Genomic DNA, 24,316 nt, shown 5'->3' with positions numbered 1-24,316 from the left:
ACCGTTGGTTCTTTCCGGTAATAGATTGGTGAGTTTATTGGTCTTTGTTATCCACGATTTCATAAAAAAACTTCGTACATAGAGATTGCCGTCTTTCAAATAAGGTTGGAATATTGGCTTTTTCTAATGCATCAACATATTTGACTCCAGGAAAAATTATACCCATTGCTCCTTTTTTGACACGTTCCAATTCATCCGATAGGTATTTTGGTAAACTAGAATGAAACACTTGGCAGGAGTACTCTGTGTCCGCCCGTTTTAATTGCTTGATGAAATACAAGATACATAAGATAGATGATACAAATTCTGTCTTCGACCCGACTGAGAGTCTTACCAACGACCCAAGCGGTAAAAGCCTCGAGGAGGCAGAGTTGCCGTACAACGATTTATTCAAGGACTCTGAGGACTGCAGTCCTAAGGTTCTCGACGGCGTTGCTAAACGTATTAACAGCTCGTGTACTAAGAAACCTGCTAAAGAGCAATTTCAGAGTATTCAACGGAAATACTTGCAACCGCAGAATTGTGAGTTTTTAAAAGCTCCTAGAGTCAATCCAGAACTGTGGCCTGTGGGACGACTTACACGATAAAACCAAGTCACGGGAAGTTTCGTTTCAGGCGTTTCAAAGGAATTTGATCAAAGGAGTCATTCCGGTAATTATGCTCACCAATAAAGTGGTCGACGCCAAGAAAGATAAAAAAGATATTATCCCGGTATCGGATGTCTACGATTTGGCTGTCGGGACTCTAACACTTCTTGGTAATTCAGTTTACGAATTCTCAATGAAGAGACGGAAATCTCTTAAATCTGAAGTGACGTTAGCTTACAAATCATTGTGTCATGAATCGCAGCCTATAACAAGGATGCTTTTTGGGAACGAGCTGCCCCAGAATATTCGAAATATTTCGCAAGTTAAGCGCATGGCTGCCAAGAGCGTAGCGAAGACAGGACTTCAATGCTTTATCGTATCCTCGGGATAGTAAGAACCCCCGATATCATTGTCGCAATGATCGTTTAAACTCCAAGCGCTACGACTACCGGAAACCTCCTTTTCGGAGGCCGCATTCGCCCGTGGCAGCAAAAAAATTGGGGACGTCAACCAAACAGTAACGAATCAGTTATATCCTAAGGTAGGCGGCCGTTTACGTCAATTTTACGATGTGTGGAAGTGTTTTACAAATGACACTTGGATTTTACAGGCCGTGCATGCATGGCTATAAAATTGAGTTCACGACTGAACCCGTTCAGCGGAAAATCCCTGAAAGAATAGGTTTTTCCTTGGCGGAGAAAAATTCAATTGATATTGAAATTCAAATGTTATTAGACAAAGGAGCAATCCGACACGCTTCATTTCATCCAAGTCAGTTTCTATCAAATTTGTTTGTAATTCCACTGCTATCAAATTTGTTTGTAAAGCCACTGGCACTGAATGAGTTTGTTATCTATCATCATTTTAAAATGGAAAGTCTACATCATATGGTAGATTAATTGTCAGTTGGTTAGTATATGACCACGATTGACTTAAAGATGCGTATTTTACAATTCCTATTCATAATGAGCATACCATAGCGGCCCAGAAATCTCGCTGACTTCGCGCGACGCTCATGTTGTCTGAACAGTCTTATAAAATGACAAGGTAGGCAGCTCTCACGCCAAATTAGCTAAAAACGCACGGCGGTTAACTCAAACACCTTTACAAAACCGCAAATATTTCAAAAAATAAGACGAATAAGAAAAAATTAAATACTAAACTGGAATAATTTTACTATATTTATACTATATCTTTAGCATTCAAATGTATTCCTATGCATGTATATAAAACGTGAGGCAGCTTTTATTACACCCGGGAACAAGGACATGTTGCACCCTCTGTGGCAAACTATGCGCTTAGCCGCGTGGCGTTTCTCAGCTCTCGACTCCAAAGTAGAGGACTTTCAGAAAAGGCTGCCAAGTACGTGCTCAAGTCTTGGCGTTCAGGCACCGCAAAGCAGTATTCTGCAGCATGGAAGTGTTTCTGTAGCTGGTGTAGTACGAGGAAGGAAGATCCTCTTCTTTAGGTGTTGTGTGCGAATTTCTAACTGATCAATTCGAGGTACAGAAGAAAGCATATTCTACAGTGAACTCATACAGGTCGTCAGCGTTATCTTCTATATTGCCCCCGGTAGACGGGGCCTTGTTGGGGGAACACCCAGTTATTGTACGACTGTTGAAAGGAATGTTTGTCACACGTCCTCCCCAACCAAAATATTCCACTACATGGGACGTTAATGCCTTGCTAAAGTGCTTAGAATTATGGGATCCACTTAAGGATTTGACATTAAAACTTTCAACTCTCAAAACTGTGGCCCTGCATGGCAGCTCTTGTTTCTGCTCAACGCAGCCAAACCTTGACTGTATTAAGCGTTGATTCTATGACTAAGACGCAGGATGCAATTCAATTCGTTATAACGGACATTTTAAAGACATCTCGTCCGGGGAAAGCTCCCCTTGTGGTACACTTTCCTGCGTTTTCTGAAAACAAAAAGTTGTGTGTATACTCTTCGTTGTTGGCGTACATTGCCCGAACTACGGAAGCTAGACAGTCCTTGAACACTTCAAAGTTATTCATCTCATTTGGCAAACCGTATAAAATTGTTTGCGCATCTACAATTGCTCGCTGGCTAAAAATGGCGTTGGATTTATCCGGAATCAACACCAATATATTCAAAGGGCATAGTTTTAGATCTGCTTCGACCTCGAAAGCAGATCGAGGCACTTGGTGTATCAATAGACGTCATCTTACGAACTGCAGATTGGAAACGATCTGGAACTTTTGCTGTGATGCTGTGTATGCAAAAACGATACTTAGTTTATGAAATGGAATGTTTGCTGCGTGTGTGGCCAATTAAATATAGCCTTGAACTTCTCTTGAGTATACGTGTGTATTAATGTTGGTCATGCTCCGGCCACTCTACATGTATAATGAATCCTGCAGTGCGGAGTATTATGCCAAGGAGAATATAAAATTAGACAAAGGTCTTACCTGCAGGATAATTGTGATTCTCCGAGTATAATACGAAGCACCAAGGATTCATGTCCCTCCCGACACTTGTAATAGTGTGCCCACCCAGCTAGGTGTCGAAGCCCTCGCACCTTCAAATTTTATGAGTATGCCCGCTCATTAAGACGGTTGGGAAGGGCTCATTGTCGTTTATATAGGGCTCGATTTGCATAACAAAGAACTTTAAACTGTGATGGCCTGGTGAATAGTGGCGAAAAATGCATAATGAATCCTTGGTGCTTCGTATTATACTCGCAGAATCACAATTATCCTGCAGTAAGACCTTTGTCTAATTTATATTTTTCACTTGTTTCCCTGCATTTATTTAAAGTCATGTGACTACAAATGAACCAATCACATTTAAAATACGCAACACCTATATAACAATATGTTTAACACATTTAGTAGTAACGTTATACTAGCTTTTTTACAGTAGGAGATTTCGTGCGGTAGAGACGAAGGCCTCTTTAATCAAACCTATAATTGCATCGATCGTCTTTGTGGGAAGGTTATTTTCTACTACGATACCACGATGAATTTTCCGCGAAAATGAAACCAGCGTAAACGTATTTAACATTAAACAATATTTAACAAGACGCCGGCTTAGGTGCACTCGTGCTCTAGGGATTGTGTTCTAGGGATTTGATAGCATTACTTGAAAGACACAATCATGGCGTGTTGTTGGAACCTATAGCGTAAGTTAAGGCTTTGTGGTTACCCTGGGCCTGGGAGGACTACACGACAAAAATGTATCACACAAGTATAAAATAATACATTTACATTATTATCACAATTCACAAATGCCGATTATAGGTAGCCTAACAATCAACACGGCGTGACATATTACTGTGTCAATGCTTCTATATTGAAGTCCTGCAGACTGCAGTGTTTTAGTTCCGACGAAATATTTCAAAAAACTGGTTGTAATAGTATTGATTCGTATTGTTCGTAATGTCAGTCGACGGTTCAAACATTTAGGTATAATTTAAAGGCATTTGTACGTCTTAAACACTGCCAAAACATCGATCATATATCTTGCTTTCATATAGGAATTTAAAATATACATCGCACCAATCAATATGCATGTAAATGTTGCACCGTAGTAATGTCTTTTCGTCAACATTACTGGGTCAAGTGTGCAATGCATTCTGGGTCATCAAGGTCCAAAACGCGACCGACACACGATGAAACCTAGACTCGTGCTCTCCTAGACGACGCACGAGTAATAATGTAGGAACTTTTAGTATGTAGGACGGAAACACGATAGAAATACAAACGTATGGAGTTCATTAAATCTCGGGTTCTCACGTCTTGTGCACAACGCGTCTGCATTTCAAGCGTAACAAGCCCTAATTCAAATCGCGGTTCATAGAAATGTTCTCAAACATAAGCTCGATGTTTTCAACGTCTTATACCTTATTAAATTTATGCGATTGATAATATTAAACGTCTCTTTACCGTGGCTTTTATTTGAGCGTCTCTATGAGACTATGATCATATTACACCCTCCCAAAGCCCCAGCACGATCACACTCGAATACGAACGGGACATCTTTTCTACGTTTTTATTCAGAGCCACCCACTTTAACATTAAATAATTTACCCACGAAAACGTACTGACATCGCGTTCGTTCAATAGAAATTTTGACTAAATCCCCTCTTGTTTGTGTTGGCTTTGCACATAAATAAATAATTATTATGGTATCGTGTTTCTACCGCATTTTTCCTAACAGAAAACACACACACTTGTGGTGGACAAGTTAACTTACCTAAGATAACCAGTATTGGAAGCAAAACACGTAGCATCATGTGGATATATTTAATACGTGGTATTCCAGGGTATGGATACGCTGAACGATGGTCTATATAATTATAATCATAGAACGAGACCACACAGCCAAAGAGTTATGGCAAATTTAACTCGTGGTTTCCTCGTTCCTAGGTTTTCCGCGCACTGCGTGTGACGAAAGCTCTGAGATAATCTACTTTTCCGCCAAAATTCGGTTGTTTGCCGCGGGGCCTCTGGTATAGGAAAAGTGTTGACTCAGGGATGATAGTGGGAGAGGGAGTTGTGAATTTCGTTGTGAATTGATAGATATTTTACAATTGTATAGTCTTATGCGCTCGGGTATATACAACGTGTGACACATGTTCTCGCACATAAAGACTCACACGTGCGCATTGTCTAAAATTATCTAAAAAATTACTTGAAGAAACGCCACAAAAACTACAACCTAATAATCACCGATGATAAACTACATTATCCTGCAGTTTCCATGTTTTTAAGCAACATCTAAAGCCTTCACATTAGCGAAATAAAACAGGAATTCATACGGAATTTTGAGAAAACTATCCGAGGGTCACTCCGCCTAAGGAAACGTCATCTTTTTCAAAAAATTAGCTAAACGCTCATTGGCTGCACTACAAGGCAATACCGGTCGAATTGTGGTGCAGCCCATGAGCTTTATCTATTTTCTACTTTACATGAAGTATTAATTAAATTTAGGCATTCCTATACTGTCTTTGTTTCGGGCCGGTTGGATAAAACTCTTAACTAAGTTTGAAATAATGGACGCTTCTCTATAAGCCGTCGACTAGCTACGTAATTATGTTTTCTTTTAGAAATGTTAGGCTTTCGTTCCAGTAGACTTCTTGTGCCTTTGACTGTGACTTGTTTTGACCTCCTAAGAACCATGTATCATCCCACCTTTTCACATATTTTGAACACGGTGGAAGATAACATGGCGTAATAAAGTGCCCCGTTCCAGGAACGTTCCCTCTCGTTCGATTTCAGTATTCAGTCATCATCAAGACCGTACACCAGCAAAACTTTCCCGGTTATACGTTTCACTGGGACAAGGGATGGTGCTTCGGGCTTGCAGGCCTCCTTGCTTTTGAATATAAAGAGATAATGCGCATAGGAGACGTAGGTATCGTCAGTAAACTCCACCGGATAACCTGAATTGTGAAATCATTGCAGCGCAACGTGCAACCGATTAGTACACGCGGTCCTGATATCGCGATACAACTGCTTTAATTTTCTCCGGAATTTGTGAAGCAATGGCTAATGCAAGCACTCCATCCATGGATAGACCAACTACGCCAATGCCACCAGACATTACCTATGAGAAACATCGATACAGCAATACAAGTGGACGCTCACTGCTGAATACACACCACTATACAGTATTGATCATAATTATTTGAACACTTGAAGTACTAACATCTCTTCATAAGTGAACTGAAATATAAATGATCGAGTAATTTATTTCAAAGTTTTGAAACGCAAGGACATTGAAAGACTTATTTATCGGTACAAAATTGTTTTACTCTTCAAAATACAACTTAACACCCTTAATTTAATATTTGGTGTGGCCACCTTTTGCTTTTATGACTGCTCTGCAACGTTCTGGCATAGTGTCAATATATTTTTTAATTAACAACCTCAACAGGAATGCTTTCCCAGCATCGTTTAAGTTCTAACCAAAGCGTTTCTTTTGTTTTTACACGCGATTTGTCAAGTCTACGGTCAACTGGTTCCCAAATTTGCTCAATAGGATTCAGGTCTGAGCTTTGTGCTGGCCAATTCATGATTGTTAAAACACCTGCAGCCTCTTTTCTTCTTAAATAGTTTCGGCAGTATTTTGACGAATGTTTAGGATCGTTGTCTTCTTGAAAAACAAAATTATTACCAATTAGCCGAAGACCTGACGGTACTGCATGCTTCACGAGAATATTATGGTACACCTTTTTGTCCATTATACCATCTTTTTTAACCAAACCGCCTATTCCTGTTCCAGACATAGAACCCCAACACCATTGACTGTGGAGGAAATGCAGTCGTTTATGAGCCGCTCACCTTTTCGTCTCCGCACATAAACCCTTCGATTAGTGCCGAACAATTCAAACTTTGATTCGTCTGCCCATAATACCTTATTCCAATCATCTTTGGCCTATGTTGTTAAGTTATTGTATGAGCATAGATCAGTCGAATCGTATACTGTCCAACTAGCGTATGCGGTTGGTCAGGTTGATGTCTTAGAGGCTGGCTACCTCTTTCATGGTATGTAGCGTGTGTGCATACATGACATCATGCGCTTGTGCGCAGTTGCAGAGTCCTAATGGGGAGAATAGAGAGCTTTAGATTTCACTACGACTCCTGTTACCGCTACGAGATTCGTCACATTGACGTGATATTCGTGATACTTCGTACTGACGCCAGACACTCGTAGCCGTCGCTTATCTGACAACGGCATTTTTAGAAAACTTCGTAGTCCTCACTACGTGATTTAAAAAGCAATAAAAGTTGACATTTTCTCGTTTTTTTCCAGAAAATAATCTGAGAGAACTGTTTTTCATGACCATTATGTATATTTTTCGAAATAGTAGGCGAAAAATTTCCGAAATATTTGACAGGATAAACATGCATTTATTATTGTGTCTGGAAAGGTTTATCATGCCTGCACGAGGTGACGTGTGCATACAACGTTTGTTTCGCGCCACAGTGACGAATCTCGTAGCCGTAGCAAGAGCCGTAGTCAAATCTAAAGCTCTCTATAATAAAGCCAAGGACAACGATTTAAAGGCCCATTAATTTTAGGAACGAGTCCTTGGGATGAAAGATTGACCACAAAGAATTACATCCTATAGGAGTGCTTCGCTCAAACCCCTTCTCCCACAAAAAACGCGTGTGTATGTGTATTGTTTTGCGCAGAAAACCCGCTTGCTAACTATTAGGACGGCTTCGATGATTAAAGCTCCATTTACACTACACTCGATTTAATGGCACGGCACGGCTAAAATGGGTACCCGTGCCCATTTTATCTATGCTCGGCCTTTGTTTTGGTTGCCTGAACACTAATAAAATTGGGTACGGGTACCAATTTTAGCCGTGCCGTGCCGATAAATTGACTGTAGTGTAAACGGGGCTTAATACGTCGTTTGAAGCCCCGTTTATACAATACACTCAAGCCCCATTTACACTACACTCGATTTATTGGCACGGCACGGCTAAAATGGGTACCCGTGCCCAATTTTACTAGTGCTCAGGGTACCAAAACAAAGGCCGGGCACGGATGAAGTGGGCACGGGTACCCATTTTAGTCGTGCCGTGCCAATAAATCGAGTGTAGTGTAAATGGGGCTTCAATTTATTGGCACGGCACGGCTAAAATTTTTTACCCCGGATGAATTGACTGCATGTAGTGTAAACAAGGCTCACTTTGCGCGTTACGTTGCGTGCGTTTTTATATCAGATTTATCATATAATTATTCATATTCTTACATGGCAACGAAGAAAAGCGCTAGCTAAAAATGCTTATCCGTATAGTGAGTTTTTAAAAGTCATTCACGAATCACGACTTGTGGAATACTCCATATAATTTATAACAAATCTCCATGAAAAAACCCCAACTCTTTAGAAGACAGATTGATTGAAGTGATTTTCAATTGACTGCTATTTTCAACCTCAGGAATTACCAATATAGGCAGCCAAAATTATAAAATGTAAATCTAATTCGATTTAAAGCTTGACATGCAGTTAGTCTTTAAAGCTTGAGGCTTCTATATAAATTATACAAAGTGATGTCTGAGGAGATTAGATAAGGCCGAGACTTGGTATTCGTATATATATAGTTGTTGTACAGAACAATAAATCTGCGATCTTATTTTTAGCATCGAATTAACACAGCACAAATACAGTGAAAACCATGAAAATAATGAAATAATGAAATAATGTAGTATATGCAAAAGGTGAGAAAATCATCTATCGATGATCGGTTTCGATCTTTGACAAATTTAATGTAACATTCTTCACTGGCGTGTGTCAATTTAGTTGAAAACAGATTATCGCAAAGACTTAAAAGGAATATTGCTCTTCGACTGAAAGTACTGAATTATAGTTGTTGCAAAAAGCCCATATTACAGTAGCTTGTGCATGAGTTAATTTCTGTGACAAAATAATTTCAAAATTTGGGTTCGCAAATTGACTCTATTAAGAATTGCTATGCATCGCGTATGTTATATTTAGCGCCAGCGGGGACCGGATGCAAAGAACTGCGCCGAGACCACAGTTTATTGTTGCTGGGGTGGGCATAGTTATGATACAAATAAAAATTATATGAATATGCCCCCCCTCAATTTAACTTGATTTAGCTACGTATGTCCCTACAACGCAATAACCAAATCGAAAAAATCGTAGCAAATGTCTGTCAGACCGAGGTTTGATTTAGGTCAACCGCGATTTTTGTTAGGTTATTTCTGGGCAGTACTGTACAGTTTCGAGGTGTTTATCGTAAAATGCATGGCAAATGCATATAGGTCATCTTGCAGATATTTTTAGTGCAAATTTTTATTATGGTTTTTCAGTATTTCTTATTTCTTTTTACTATTAACTTTCTCTAAGTTCTATCAAGACCCATACATCGTTATGTATTAGACTACGGATAGAATTAACTGATTCTTGATGAATATGTTGCATCATTATGTTGTTCATATCCCACATACTTTAAAAATTACTTAGGTTAGTTACATGCACCAAGATTTTTGCAGACATTTTATTCATAATTAAGATTGTGCAAAAACACACAAAAAGACAAAAAAATGAAACAGCTCGGAACATCTTTTCTAGAGGTCCCACTAGCAGGTGATTCTTGAACCCAGACTGCGAAGGTTCCCGCGTTCACTCCGCTAATTTTCCCATGAATCTTCTGGGTCTCTGCATTAATAATCACCACCGTCTTGTCTCTGGTTGCCGGGGAAATGATCCATTTATCGTTGATAAACAAATTTCTTGATGCGCCGTGTGTTGTTGTGTCGAGGAAGCCGACGTTTTCGATGTATTTTACGTCGGAGATATTTCTTTTTTCTGCTAAACTCAAGTCAATGACCGCTATTCTTTTTGCGTAATCAAGCGTAACGAATACGTAGTAGCTATTCGAGGTTTTACCCTTTGGGAAAAACACCGCATGGGATACACCGCCGGGAATGTAGAGTCTCGGGTAATAAGAAACTTTAAGCCCGTCAGGTCCTTTCACGGCAAAAATATTCATTACACTTGTTTTGCGATGAAGGATCACAACATACCGACCATTAGGCGAAACAAATGGAACGCCGGGAATTTCCCAACTAATTGCACTACCACCGCTGGTGTCTTGTGCAACTAACGACAAACTTCGATGACGTTTTTGACATTCCACGAACAAGTATTTGTTGTACGCGTTATAGGCAATGCCCATGGTTCCTGTGCAGCCGTACTTTGAGAAGTTACGAAAACTCGTGTAGGTCTTCGTTTCTAAGTTCAATTCGTGAATTCCGGGATTTTTGAAATGTGTAACGAAAGCCGTCTTTCCTTTGTGCAAGTCTTTGTCGGAAACCATATAACCATGCGTCCAACCTAAATATTACACATAAAAAGTGCTGTTTTTAGTTTTTCAGTTTTTAATGGACGTTTTTTTGTTTTCACTATATATTTGCTGTTTTCAGCTTCTCGGGGACTATTTTCCGTCTCACTTGAGTGGGGTGATGTACTATATTAAAGACCGGCGTTAACTTGAGCTTTTGGCTTGGTAAAATATTCCTAGCGGCGTGCTTAAGCAGAAAGCTCGAATGTCTAGATAATAGGGAAAGACCTAGGAGCAAAAGGTTCCCATGACCAAGTCTCTGGAACTGAATGTCATATAAAGCTAGCTTGCAATAATATGAGGCTTTTTAAATTTCATCACCTGGTTTTATATGAGCTCGCAAGGCCTTGTGGGTACGATCACGACTTTCAGTTGCGATGACGTCAAACGTGGAAAGATTCCAAGAATGTACCCAGACTTCTTTGCGCCACTGCAGACACTGCAAGCCGATGGGGAACGGGTCTGTAGGAATAGTTTCAATTTTTTCGCGTGTTCTGACATCAATCACGTGCACCGAATTTCCTGATGCGTCTGCGACGAAAACCGCGTCATCAACAACACAAGCCTGACTTAACCAGCAGTCGTTTCTGATGAAAAAAACTTAAAATTAATATTATTATGATTATTATTATGATTATTCTACCACCGAAATAATTATATTGCTGCCGTCAGTCTCTCGACGTCATGTCGCAAAGTTAGTCAATTAATTGAGTAGGAAAAATTAAAAAAAATGTAATATCGGCCTGAAAAAACTCAAACAAACATCTTTTTTTTTATATTCACTGGATTTGAATTTTTTGTTTTCACAGCGATTTTAATTTTGGTGATATTTAGGGTCCTTTTTGTGGTTTGTATAAAGAGATTTTTCAGTCAATAATGTAGGCCAATAATTACAATAAACACTAAAAAGCCCTCTGTATTTGGAAAGAAGCATTCTCAGAATTGGACCATATAAATACTATATTATAAAGCAGCACTCTGAACCAACCTTGACACTCGGTTATTGCTTTTGGTACACAGCCCGGGCGCTGTTGTGTTGGTTATTTTAGCAACCAGACGTTTTGCCACTGGATCTATCACATATATACCATCACCTCCCAGAAGATAGAATACATTGTCTCTTCTTACTGAGGCAAAATTACCCGAAAGAATTCCTGTGAGAAAAAAGATTCTCTCTTATTACTCGTGCTCTAGGAGGGCACGAGTCTAGGTTTCGTCGTGTGTCGGTCGCGTTTTGGACCTCGATGACCCAGAATGCATTGCGCCCTTGACCCAGTAATGTATGACGAAATGTAATTATTTGACAAGACAAGCCACTTTTACAAACAATACGGCAAAATATATTGCACAGAAGACATTACTACGGTGCGCGATGTATATTACGAGATATAATTATCCGACAATACAAACCACATTTTACAAACAATACAAAGGATGCAAAATATATATGCACAGAAGACATTACTACGGTGCAACATTTACATGCATATTCCTTGGTGCGATATATATTTTTAAATTCCTATATGAAAGCAAGATATATGATCGATGTTTTCGCAGTTTTAGACCTACAAATGCTTATAAATCACACTTATTAATACCTAAATGTTTGAACCTTGACATTACGAACAATACGAATCAATATTTTTACAACTAGTTTTTTGAAAGCTTTCGTCGGAACTAAAACACTGCAGTCTGCAGTCAATATATAATAGAAGCATTGACAAAGTAATATGTCACGCCGTGCGGATTGTTTATAGGCTACCTATAATCGGCATTTGTGAATTGTGATAATAATGTAAATGTATTATTTTATACTTGTGTTATCACACAAGTATAAAATAATACATTTACATTTTGTCGTGTAAGTCCTCCCAGGCCCAGGGTAACCACAAAGCCTTAACTTGCGCTATAGTTCCCACAACACGCCATGATTGTGTCCCTCAAGTAATGCTATTAAATCCCTAGAACACAATCCCTAGAGCACGAGTGTACGCCTAAGCCGGCGTCTTGTTATATGAAGTTTGTGAATTCATAGCACTTAATTGTCGTATTGCTCTTCTGTAGATATCATGAACATTCTAAAAATGCAGGATATTGTTCGTATTGACCGTATATAACATTCAAGTATATAGCTCAGTCTGAATTTGAAGTCAGCTGATTTTAAGTGCAATATACTGAAAGAGGCTTATTGTCCATATATATATAACATTCAAGTAGCTTAGTGTGAATTCGAAATTAGCTGATTTCAAAGTGCAATATATACGGAAAGAAACAAGGGTTTTATTTCCTGGTTTCTGGAAGCAAATGCAGGCGTGAATATAGTGGAACCTATTGTGTCAGCAACGTTTGCTTGCCAGGACAGTCTCTGAAGCAAATCTTTACATTAATTTTCTAATTGCTTGTTTCCAAAGTTGATATCTTTTTTCATAAATATTTTCTGGAGCGAAAATATTTTCTATGAAAATATTTTCTATCACATTTTCTATGAAGATTTAAAACGAACAGTGGTTCCGCAGCACATTAAACTAAAACACTCGATTAAAATTTAACCAAAGGTTAGTGGTAACCTAGCTTTGAACAAAACTAATTAATCTAGCCATGCACGATTAGGAGAATAAAATATGCCGTCACACCTTCACAAAGTGAAAGGACCTTAAGACTCGAATACGGACAACAAATCTATTCCACGTTTCTATTTAGTACCATCCACTTCGGTAAAAATGAGTCGATTTATCAACGTACGGAAATGAGGTCTGTTTAACAGAATCGCTGCCTAAATTCTCTCTTGTTGACCCAGCGCAGCGTTGGCTTGCATATCAATACTTTTAACATTTTGTCGTATTTCTACCGTTTCCGTCCTAACATAATACACACTTGTGGACATGTTAACTTACCGAAAATAACGAGTATTGGAAGCAATACAGCCAGCGTCATAACGATATGTATTAAGTGGTATTACACGGTGTGAACGCGTTGGACGAAGATCTAACGATGCAGCTAAACAATATATAGGAAGTATGATCTCAAAAATTGGAGTATCCGAAGCGATATTTAAACCTTGTGTGACATGTCAATATGCACTTGAATATATAACATGAAGTAGTTGACTTGCTGAGCATATCAAATATACATTTTGGTTAGCTTCCAAAAAGTTGTAAAATGAACAGATATTGCTCCGCGAAGATCACAAATATTGTATGCTCTTGTAGTTGTATTAATATATTACGATAAGGAAATCTTTCGAGGTCATGCGGAATGGTTTTCAATTTTGTTTTCAATGGTTTTCACCGTTTTCATGCAATGAAAAATCATGGAAAATTTCGACAGTTTTGGAAAGGTGTGGATGGTTTGTAATTACTATACAGTGTGACAGCATTTTTGCGAGTGCATGTATTCATAATTAATCCATTTGTGCATTATTGGCTCTGACCTTGTCATGGGCATGGATCATGAGGACCGCCACTTGATTTTACATATCCATCTTTTATACCATGCAGGTAAAGCATCCGGTGATATGATAATAAAGAAATAGATGTAAAACGAATTTTCTAGCGTTACGGAATGTACACAATTGTGGTGATTGTTGAAGGGACTCCCAGGGGACAGGACTTTATCGCGTAGTATAATCTATGCTATTCGAGAGTTTCGAGGCATTTTCTTTCAACAAGGACATTGAATTTTTTGTGTTGAGTATGTACACAGCTAGAAGCAGCTCTTGCTCTTGTAGAAGTACTTTGCAGTGAAGAGATACTCCCTCCCTGATATGGTGGGGGTTTAATGTGTTAATTATGTTTACTCAAAATTTTTTGAACTCGTCACAAAGTGTATTGAGTACAAAGGTGAAAGGTGTATTCAAGTCTTAAGTAACTGTCGGCCGTTATGGCTCAAATTGATTGTGAACTCTTCAGTTTTTGACATGCGTCATCATTTCAACATATCAACAAAAATGTAAGAAATAGCTTGCTGAAATTCTCTCTTGTTGGATTAGCACAGCGTTGGCATTGCACATGAATAATAATGTGTAGTTTTTCGCCTTATCTTTTTTGCCCTAACAAACAACACATTGTGGACAAGTTAACTTGCATGCAGCAAATAGCTAGTATTGGAAGCAAAAAATCCAGCGACATAACGATATTTATTCTATAGAATGGTGTGTTTTATTTGGCGAAACCGCAATTGCATGGGGAAAACACACGAGTGTGCGATTATTCATGATTATAACACATGCATGTGCGATTATTGGGTTTTTTATCCACCAATCAGGAAGCAGGTATACGCGTCATGGGGGTAAAAAATTTAAATAAAAACAGTTTCTAGTTTACAAGACCCGGTTTACACTATCAAATATTCTGTGATCACAGTTGGACTTTTCAAACAACAAATCCTAAGTTTTAAAAGATTTGTTGAAAATACTGCAGGAAACTGTAACACTAATTAAAACAAAGTTATTTCATCCTAATATTCCGTACAAAATGTTTAAAACTTTGGATTTAACAACGCAAAATTGCAACTGTGATTACAAAAACGTTGACAGTGTAAACTGGGCATAATAAAAAAATTAATACATGATGCTTGGGAAATTCTCAATACTCGTAATACATGCATTATATATATCATCGTAATTATCGCAACTCTGCATGGTTTTAATAAATGAAAGTAATCACAGTCTTTGGTCGTGAAAGTTAATCTTTGTGTGGTGATTACTTTCATTTATTAAAACCAGAGTTGCGATAATTACGATGGTTTATATACCTGGTTGCAGTTAATGAACTCATTAACATTATATATATTAATTTTCTATTAGAGGAATACCAAAATTAATAGTTTTGCATGCATGATTGCATGAAGATGTTGGAAAGTTTCCGTAAATTCGGGAATTAAAACAACCTTCTAATTCTAAAAGCTTATCCGTTCACCACCAGTGTGCAAAACACACAGCAAACCCTAGGCCATTCTTAACATTTGCCCCATACCCTGTCATTGATACGGCCAATTATTTTCATTTGTGACGGTTCTCAATTAAAAAGCATAGAAATTGTAATAGTTTGTTGAAAAGTATTCACAGGTTATCGTCTACAGTATCACAGTATACTTTTGCGATATTAATCCACGCATTTGTACATTATTGGTCCTGACTTGGCTTGCCAGCAAACTGGAGATATAGGTGTAAAGGATCGCCTGTCTTTCAGATCAGGTTTTTATATATTCCCATGAACATATCCGGTGACATGGTAAAGAATAGATGTAAATTCTATAGTAACTACTTATAGAATCACAGAAAAATCGCCTAAATAGATTGTAAACTTTTCTGTTTTCAACACGCGAAATCATATTAACACCTACAGTAGTTTTCTTTCTTATACATGTGAAACAAAACTGTTTTTGTGAATAAGTAAGTAAATTTATAACGTTTAAGGCTAACGAGTTAGTTTACAACAAAAAAAAACAACTCCAAAATCATTGCTTGCGCATACGCCATGTAACATGGCATCAGTGCGCGAGCAAGAGACCTCGGTTAAAAAGTAGTTAATATTTTTTATGCAAACACTTCTGGAACTGGACTATGAGCATTGTTTACACTCAAGATGAAAAATGAAAACGCAGCTACCTTGAAAATTTATCTGACTTAAAGGTCAGGTAGAAATGCAATGTTTATACCAAAAAATCCTCCAAAATATGCAAATATATGTTGGATTTACTCTGCGTTATACATTTTCCGAATAAAGAGCGCGGTTGCGTGGCAACATAAAAATTGAAGTGATAAAGCCATATCGTTGATGGCGCATGGCGCGTCAGCATCGTAAGTGCTTTAACTAGCGTTTTCATTTATTGTCTATGATAACACAGGTAAATATTGCAACAGGGCCTTGAATTAGTGGAAAACGAAAACAATGTATGATGTTTCTCATGGACAGCATCCATCGGTATGTAACGTTATCCATTTCTAAAGAATCTTTTTACATAAAAATCTACCAGATTGCAAGTTAGAGTTGTGGTAATTTATTCTGTCTCACCCAAGATCCGCCATTGGGTTTAAATTCTTCCATTAGAACGCAGGAGATGCAGGCAAAGCGAGAATACGTGAAATTAAGCTCAACAATATTTAAAGGTTCACAACAATACTTAGACGTTCTAAATTTATTTAATAATCGAAACACTTCACAATCATTACACTTCGAAAATGTTTATATGCTTAATACTTATGGTGTTTTACACACCTACTCTCAGGTATTCTTCTATAACCCCCGTGTATCAATCTAGGGCTACAATTTTAAACTAGCTACGTCTACGGATAACATAAAAAATTAAGGCTAAATGTTTTCTATCTTAATGGTGTTGTGTTCATAATTATTCTAATTACTATAAAAAATATCAGATGTTTTACGTCAAGGTTTCTTAAGTCATTTTAAGATTGTATAAAAACATAAAAGAACACAAGAAAAGTCAAAAAGCTCGGAATTTTACCAGAAGTTCCAGATGTAGTCTTTGGAACCCAGACTGCGAAAGTTCCTCCGTTCACTCCGCTAATCTTCCCATGAATCTTTCGGGTCTCAGCATTAATAATCACCACCGTCTTGTCTCTGGTTGCCGGGGAAATGATCCATTTATCGTTGATAAACAAGTTTCTTGATGCGCCATGTGCTGTTGTGTCCAGGAAACCGACGTTCTCGATATATTTCACGTCAGAGATATTTAATTTTTCCCCTAAACTCAAGTCAACGACCGCTATTTTATTTGAGTAACCAAGTGTAACGAATACGTAGTAGCTATCCGAGGTGTTACCCTTGGGGTAGAAAACCGCATGGGATACACCACCGGGGATACGAAGTCTCGGGTAACCATTTATGTTAATTCCAGGGAATCCTTCAAAGGCGAGAGTATTCATCATACTCGTGTTGCGATTGAGGAACACAATATACCGACCATTAGGCGAAACAAAGGGGGCGCCGGGAGTCTTCGTCATAAGTGTACCACCGCCGTGGATACCTTGCATTATTAACCACGAACTTCCATCTCTTTTGTGACATTCCACGAACAAGTATTTGTTGTACGCGTTGAAGGCAATGCCCATGGTTCCTGTGCAGCCGAAATTTGAGAGGTTACGAAAACTCGTGTAGGACTTTGTTTCCAAGTTCAGTTCGTGGTATCCGGGATTTTTAAAATGTGTAACGAAGGCCGTCTTTCCTTCGTTCAAATCTTTGTCGGCAACCATATAACCATGCGTCCAACCTAGTATGAAATTTTCAGCTCAATCAAAAAATGCAGTTAAGGTAATGTCATAAGACTTCCCTTCAAGACTTCTTTTGGGAGGGGATAATTTAGGCAGGATAATAAATTCTGTAGGTTTATTATCATAAAGGAGGTTTTTAGCCCCTCCGGACTTTTTTGGAAAGGGATGATTGAGGGAGGGGGGGGGCTTTATTGAGACGAATGCTTTTTGAGAAGAGACAAATTGAGTTTTCCGTAAATATTGAATAAGTTAGGGTGCATAAGTAGTAAACAAAGTCCATGTCTTATATAGCATACTGAATTGCATGTATTGACTGAAATTCTCGCCTCTGATTGGTCGAGAGAAATCTGGATATTCACCTAAGCGGAATTTTTAGTTGTTTTTGTGAGATGAAGTGACAGATGACACAAGAAAAAATAAGTTATTTCAACGAAAACACTGTACCTAAAAGCAAAAAGTGGGAAAGTGGAAAGCCCTAAAATGATTTCAGGGTGCATGGAAAACTGCATATTATAGAAAGCTTTTTAACTTTATTTTTAAAAAGGCTCCGTAAAACTGCCGAGATATTTGTTTTCGCGTTCGCAAAACATGCATTTTCCTTTTTAGAAAAATAACCTTTATAGTTACTTTTGCTCAGTTAAATTACGTTTGCTCAGCGGCTTCTGCGCATTGGTTCTGCACATAATACTGTTGTAATTATGGAGTTAGTGCAGCAATATCCTGAAAAATCATGGCTAAAATAGTGGACAAAGTGTACGAGAAAACGGGATTGCAATATCCATGCTGGACGCTGCACTTATTTGAAAAGAAATAATATCACTCGAAAGAAGGTTGGTAAAAATGAAAGGCATAGCTACTTAGTCAATATCTCTTTAAAATGAATTCCACAGAACTGCCTATCAACTAAAATACAGCGTACCAAAATTGCACGTCGACAGAGCTCTGATGACGCAAGAGCATAATTCCGTGCTCCAACATGTTTACTACCGCCCGGATTGTTCGTTTTTTTTGGCTTTGTAAGTTTAACAAAATGTGTTTTGTATGTATATATAGGCGATAATTCCAATATATGGTTATCCGATATTTTAATGCGAACTACTTCAGTACAAAAATAATTATTTTTGCTTACTAACTGTGTAAAATTTACTGTGTAACTAACTTTTTGATTCTTACAGACAATGCTGCAATACATCACACACAAGAAGTTCGGTTCATGCTATTAATGCTACTGGGGCTATGTTAATTTTATCGCCAGCATATTTGCCGGATTTCATGCCTTGTGAAGAGATGTTCGCTTTTAAGTAGGCCCGCTCTATTAATATTATAAAACAAAATGCTTTAATGCCATAGCTATAGCTTCAACTCTGGAAAACATCTTACAATGTACTTCAGGCTTACTTCAAACGTCGCGCTGCTGCCGCGTCAAATGCATGATACACGTCAGTATAGATGATGAGGCAATTCAGCTGTTTAATGCATTCAGATTGGAAGTAGCATGAGAATTGAACTAGGCTTTAGAAATACATGATTCCAACTAATATTGCAAAAAAAAACATAGACATACTTTGGATTCCAATGATCGAGTTACCGACATTGTTGTTGATGTTGCAGCAAATACTCCTTCGTTTCATTTAAACAAGCAAAGATTGGCATATTTTGACGACTGTAGGTGCTTCATTTTGTTCGATTGCTTTTACACACAATTTTATAATAATTGTAGTAATATGGATTGGAGTTTGGTTCTCCATGTTTGTCAGAGTGAGATAAAGACAGATATGTAAATTCTAGCAAAGCGCACGCACGAATCTTCAATTTAAAAGAATTGAAGTATTAACGATCTATGCACTTTGCCGTACTTTTCTTTTCACTTTTGTTCTTTCATGGTCACGTAATTGTTTTAATAATAATGTATGGAATTATGCGGAAAAGAATTAGTGCAGTATTTTCTTCTAAAATATTTACTATCATTATTTTGTGAAGAAAAAAATTGTTTGCATTTATGTTATGACTACACAAATAAGAACAGGTATAAATAATACATCAACTAGTATTTAAAATACATATAAATGCGCGCTCAATATTGACATTCCTGCAGTCTACCTGCAACTTTAGACAAAACGTAAGGACTCTATCAATAATCACGTTAATAGCTATAACTAATAATAACTTAAACCTTGATCAACCCGCATCTGATACACAACAATCTATTCATTCCACAGCGACCATCCCTGACAACGACATGCAGCCAACCATGACAACGCATCCCTCAACTACCAATCATATCAGATCAACTTCAAAACAACCAATCAGACGCTCTCGACTTATACAGAGTCTTAAAGAACAGCGCGAAACTTAAATAAATAAAAGCTAGACACGTGTAAATAACTTAGATATTGTGAAGAAGACTCGAAGTACCGAGTCGAAAGCTCAATATAAAACAATTTTAAATCCAGAGAACGTTTATTGAGAAACAAATATGCCTGAATTACAAATCCTTAAACATATATATATATATATATATATATATATATATATATATATATATATATATATATATATATATATATATATATATTTCATTGCGCTTTGTGATGAAAGGTTTAAAAGTGCGAAACCAAATCTTTATACTGAGTTTGCAGTGACATTTAGGACTTTTATATTTCATTACCTGGTTTTATATCAGCTCGCACAGCTTTGTGGGTACGATCACGACTTTCAGTTGAGATGACGTCAAACGTTGAGAGTTTCCAAGAATGTACCCACACCTCCTTGCGCCACAGCAGACAGTATAAACCGAAGGGGGACGGGCCTGTAGGAATAGTTTCAATTTTCTTGCGTGTCCTGACATCTATCACGTGCACCGAATTTCCTGATGCGTCTGCGACGAAGACCACATCGTCAACAACACAAGCCTGACTTAACCAGCAGTCGTTTCTAGTAAAAAGGTCAATTATTAAAATTTCATTATCCCAAGTAGAGCGTAACATGTTAAAAGGGACTGGGCGTCCTGACATCTAGAGCTTTTTGTCACGTTTTTGTGGACGGAGCTATACTGTCGACATTACTTATTACTATATATACTATATAAAGCAGCACTCTAGACCAACCTTGACACTCGGTTATTGCTTTTGGTACACAGTCCGGGCGCTGTTGTGTTGGTTATTTTAGCAAGAAGCCTTTTTGCCACTGGATCTATCACATATAAACCATCACCTCCCAGAACATAGAATACATTGTCTTTTTCTCCAGAGGCAAAATTACCCGAGAGAATTCCTGTCAGAAAAAGTGAAGATACACTCTAATAAGGTTTAATCTAAAATTATTTAAATTCATACCACTTTATACCACTTTATACCACTTTATACCACTTATACCCTTTAGTTTTTTTCGAGAAATCGTGAACATTCCAGAAAATGCATGCCAAATTTAGTTTGTGTAGAAAAGATCATGTGCAACTGCGATTAAATGTATAATGGCTGGAATTATAAAACGTTCTCTGAATAATATATTAAACTGTTTATTACAAGCTTTTAGCTATCAGTCTATATAACCTCCAACGGGTAAAAAACATAAATTTGAGAAGGACACTAAACATGAAGTGAAACATGAAACTACGTGTGAGACTACCCATACACTTTTTATGATTGTTATGATGAATCAATCACATCTACTAGTAACGCTATGACTAGCTTTTAACCAAGAAAGCTGTTTCAAAGTTAAATAGGTGATTTCGTGCGGTAGGGACGAAGGCCTCTTCATTCAAACCTATAATTGCATTGATTGTCTTTGTGGGAAGGATATTTTCTACTACGATGCCACGATGAATTTTCCGCGCTGTAGAAAAAAAATTGCACAGCAGGCGCCTAAGAATGTAAAATCTTATAAGAATGTCATGATTCCTCCCAAATCACTGAACCCAGCTAGCGCGATATTAAATAAACAGATTTAATTCAATTCAAAATTGAACATTCAACAATATTCAATAATGTAGGAACCTTTAGCATGTAGGTAGAACACGATAGAAATACAAACGTATATTCAGTGGAGTTCGGTAAATCTCTCGGGTTCTCACGTCCTGTGCACAACGCGGAAATGCAGATGTTTCCAGCGCAAAAAGCCCAAATTCAAATCGCGGTCCATAGAAATGTTCTCAAACATAAGCTCGATGTTTTCAACTTGTTATACCTGATTAAATTTAAGCGATTGATAACATTAAACGTCTCTTTATCGTGGCTTTTATTTGAGCGTCTTTCTAATCGTATTAGCTACAGCCTTCCCATCCTATTCCGATCATAGACGCTAAAGCCTCCAGCACGAACACACTCGAATACAAACTCGCACATCTTTTCAACGTTTTTATTCAAAGCCACCCACTTCGAGAAACATTAAATAATTTACCCACGAAAAAAATTGATACGTACTGACATCGCGTTCGTTCAACAGAAATTTTGACTAAATCCCCTCTTGTTTGTGTTGGCTTTGCACATAAATAAATACATGGTGTCGTGTTTTTACCGCTTTTTGGCTAACAGAAAACACACACTTTAACTTGTTAGACAAGTTAACGTACCTAAGATAACCAGCATTGGAAGCAAAACACGTAGCATCATGTGGATATATTTAATATGAGGTATATATTCCAGGGTGTGTATGAGCTGAACGAAGTTCTATATAACGATATACAGCCAAGGCGTTATAGCAAATGTAAGTACAATAATTCCTCGTGTTTTCTCACACATCCTCGTTCCCAGGATTTCCGCGTACTGCACGTGCCGAAAGCCCTGAGATAATCTGTTACTTTTACGGCAAAATTTGGTTGTTTGTCGCGGGCTCTCTGCCATAGGAAAAGTGCTGACTCAGGGATATTATGCTAGGAGTGGGAGTTGTGAATTTCGTTGTGAATGACCGTTGTAAATGTGAATTTCGTTGACCTTAGTGGTGCAGGTAAGCTGATGAAACTGCGTGCCTGGTGGGAGAAGATTGCCCTGCATGCATGGTCCGAGTTTTGGTTACTACCTGCGAGCTGATAAATCCTGATTGATTGTGAAGCCACAACTGGAGGAAAAGATAAGTATATTAGTTCTTTATTAAGTAAATGGTGCCAGCAACTTTCGGTTATTCCAGTCTATGAGAAGGTAATTTATCATAACTAGAAAAAGTACTGGTCCCAGAACTGTTCCTTGCGGCACGCCTCCGTTTATAGATTGCCAGTTTGATACGCAGCTAGCTAGCTTGACGCGTTGTTTGCGTTCAGAAAGGAAACTTCTAATCCAATTTGTAATTGTCGACGGTACTTTCATTTCATATAACTTATCTAGCAGGATGTTATGGTCCATTAGATCGAACGCTTTCGAGAAGTCGAGCAAAAAAACCCTTACAGTTACAGCGGTTTTTGGTGTATCAGAGTCATATAACAAATGATGTACAAAGTTTAAAAGGGCGTGAGTTGTCGAGGAATTCTTCAGGGCACCAATGACTGCATTGTACTGCATTCCGATGAACTCTGGCACCACTGGACCTCTGATAACTGGAAGCAATCATGTCCAAAGTCCAAAATTTACTGCAGCTAAAATAGTTTTATTGATTTTTGAGCTGAAATACTTGAGTGTGCACATTGGGCTGCATACTCTATCGATCCCAGCTCTAGCTGCAATTTTGCTCCAACGAATCATTACTCCAGGTGTACTAGAGTGAATGTAACAGGCTCACTGAGCCATATGATAATTCACGGTCTTCAACCAAAATCGTAGCTGATTGGTCAATTTAGTTTTTCTTAGTTTTTCTATTGAAAATAGAAAGCTGATTGGCTCTTTTTAAACGACAGCCAATCAGCTTTCTATTTTCAATTTAAAAATATGACGAAGGTATAGGCAAGGTGTCCCCAGCATAGGTTTTGAAATATATTTGCCAGAAACCCAAAAAACATTCACGTTTTATACATGCATAGGAATACATTTGAATGCTAAAAATATAGTATAAATATAGTAAAATTATTCAAGTTTAATGTGTTGTACTTTTTTTTTCTCATTCGCCATATTTTTATGAAATATTTGCGGTTTTGTGAAGGTGTTTGAGTCAACCGTCGTGCGTTTTTAGCTTATTTGGCGTGAGAGTTGCCTACCTTGTCATAATATAAGACTGTTCAGACAATATGAGCGTCGCGCGAGGTCAGCGAGATCAGTTCTGGATCGCCTATGCAATAACGTGCAATTTTGGTCGAAAGCCGTATAGTATAGCCCAATGACTAGGCTACGTTAGTGATGTTATTATATGTCCAAGAAATCAAGCTAACCAAGCAAGATAACCAAGAAATCATTATTGATCATGAAATAGTCTATCAAGGTGGGGTAAGGGATTATACCCTATGGGGAGGTGGGGGGATTATACTTTCCAGGGAGGTAAGGGATTATACTCTCTCAGGAGGGGGATTATACTCTCTGGGGAAATAAGGGATTATACTCTCTCAGGAGGTGGGTGATTTTTTAGACAAAGACTTTCATCATCAAAAAATTTGTCAGTAAGATTTTAACCAGCGTTATATCCAAAATTAATACAATAATTCCAAAAATATCAATAAAATGCAATATTTAATGCTATTTACACAGAATAACTTAAGATAACTTTAAAAAACAGTTCAAAATTTCTCTTC

The 24,316-nt window shown here is 37.9% G+C and overlaps 1 protein-coding gene across 3 annotated transcripts in view; it reads right to left on the bottom strand.

Moving 5' to 3' along the window:
- LOC114517062 (follistatin-related protein 4-like) overlaps positions 1-13,475 on the bottom strand; it is a 20,192-nt gene extending 6,717 nt beyond the window's left edge. Inside the window, exons 1-4 of one of the 3 annotated variants that reach the window (XM_028536705.1) lie at positions 13,331-13,471; positions 11,425-11,590; positions 10,758-11,023; positions 8,873-10,429 (exon numbers count right to left, since the gene is read on the bottom strand). In XM_028536705.1, the coding sequence (XP_028392506.1) occupies positions 9,591-10,429; positions 10,758-11,023; positions 11,425-11,590; positions 13,331-13,370 (1,311 nt within the window). In that variant the 5' untranslated portion in view covers positions 13,371-13,471 and the 3' untranslated portion in view covers positions 8,873-9,590. Of the gene's footprint in view, positions 1-4,806; positions 4,935-8,872; positions 10,430-10,757; positions 11,024-11,424; positions 11,591-13,330 lie in introns of those variants that run through there. The other 2 variants (XM_028536707.1, XM_028536706.1) reach the window with 2 other exon arrangements.
- Positions 13,476-24,316: the final 10,841 nt, after the last annotated feature.

Source organism: Dendronephthya gigantea, unplaced genomic scaffold (genome assembly GCF_004324835.1).
Source record: "Dendronephthya gigantea isolate DGI-Jeju-01 unplaced genomic scaffold, DenGig_1.0 000007F, whole genome shotgun sequence".
Taxonomy (NCBI): Eukaryota; Metazoa; Cnidaria; class Anthozoa; order Malacalcyonacea; family Nephtheidae; genus Dendronephthya; species Dendronephthya gigantea.
Note: the sequence above shows the minus strand (reverse complement) of the source record. Positions and strands in the feature narration are given on the sequence as shown.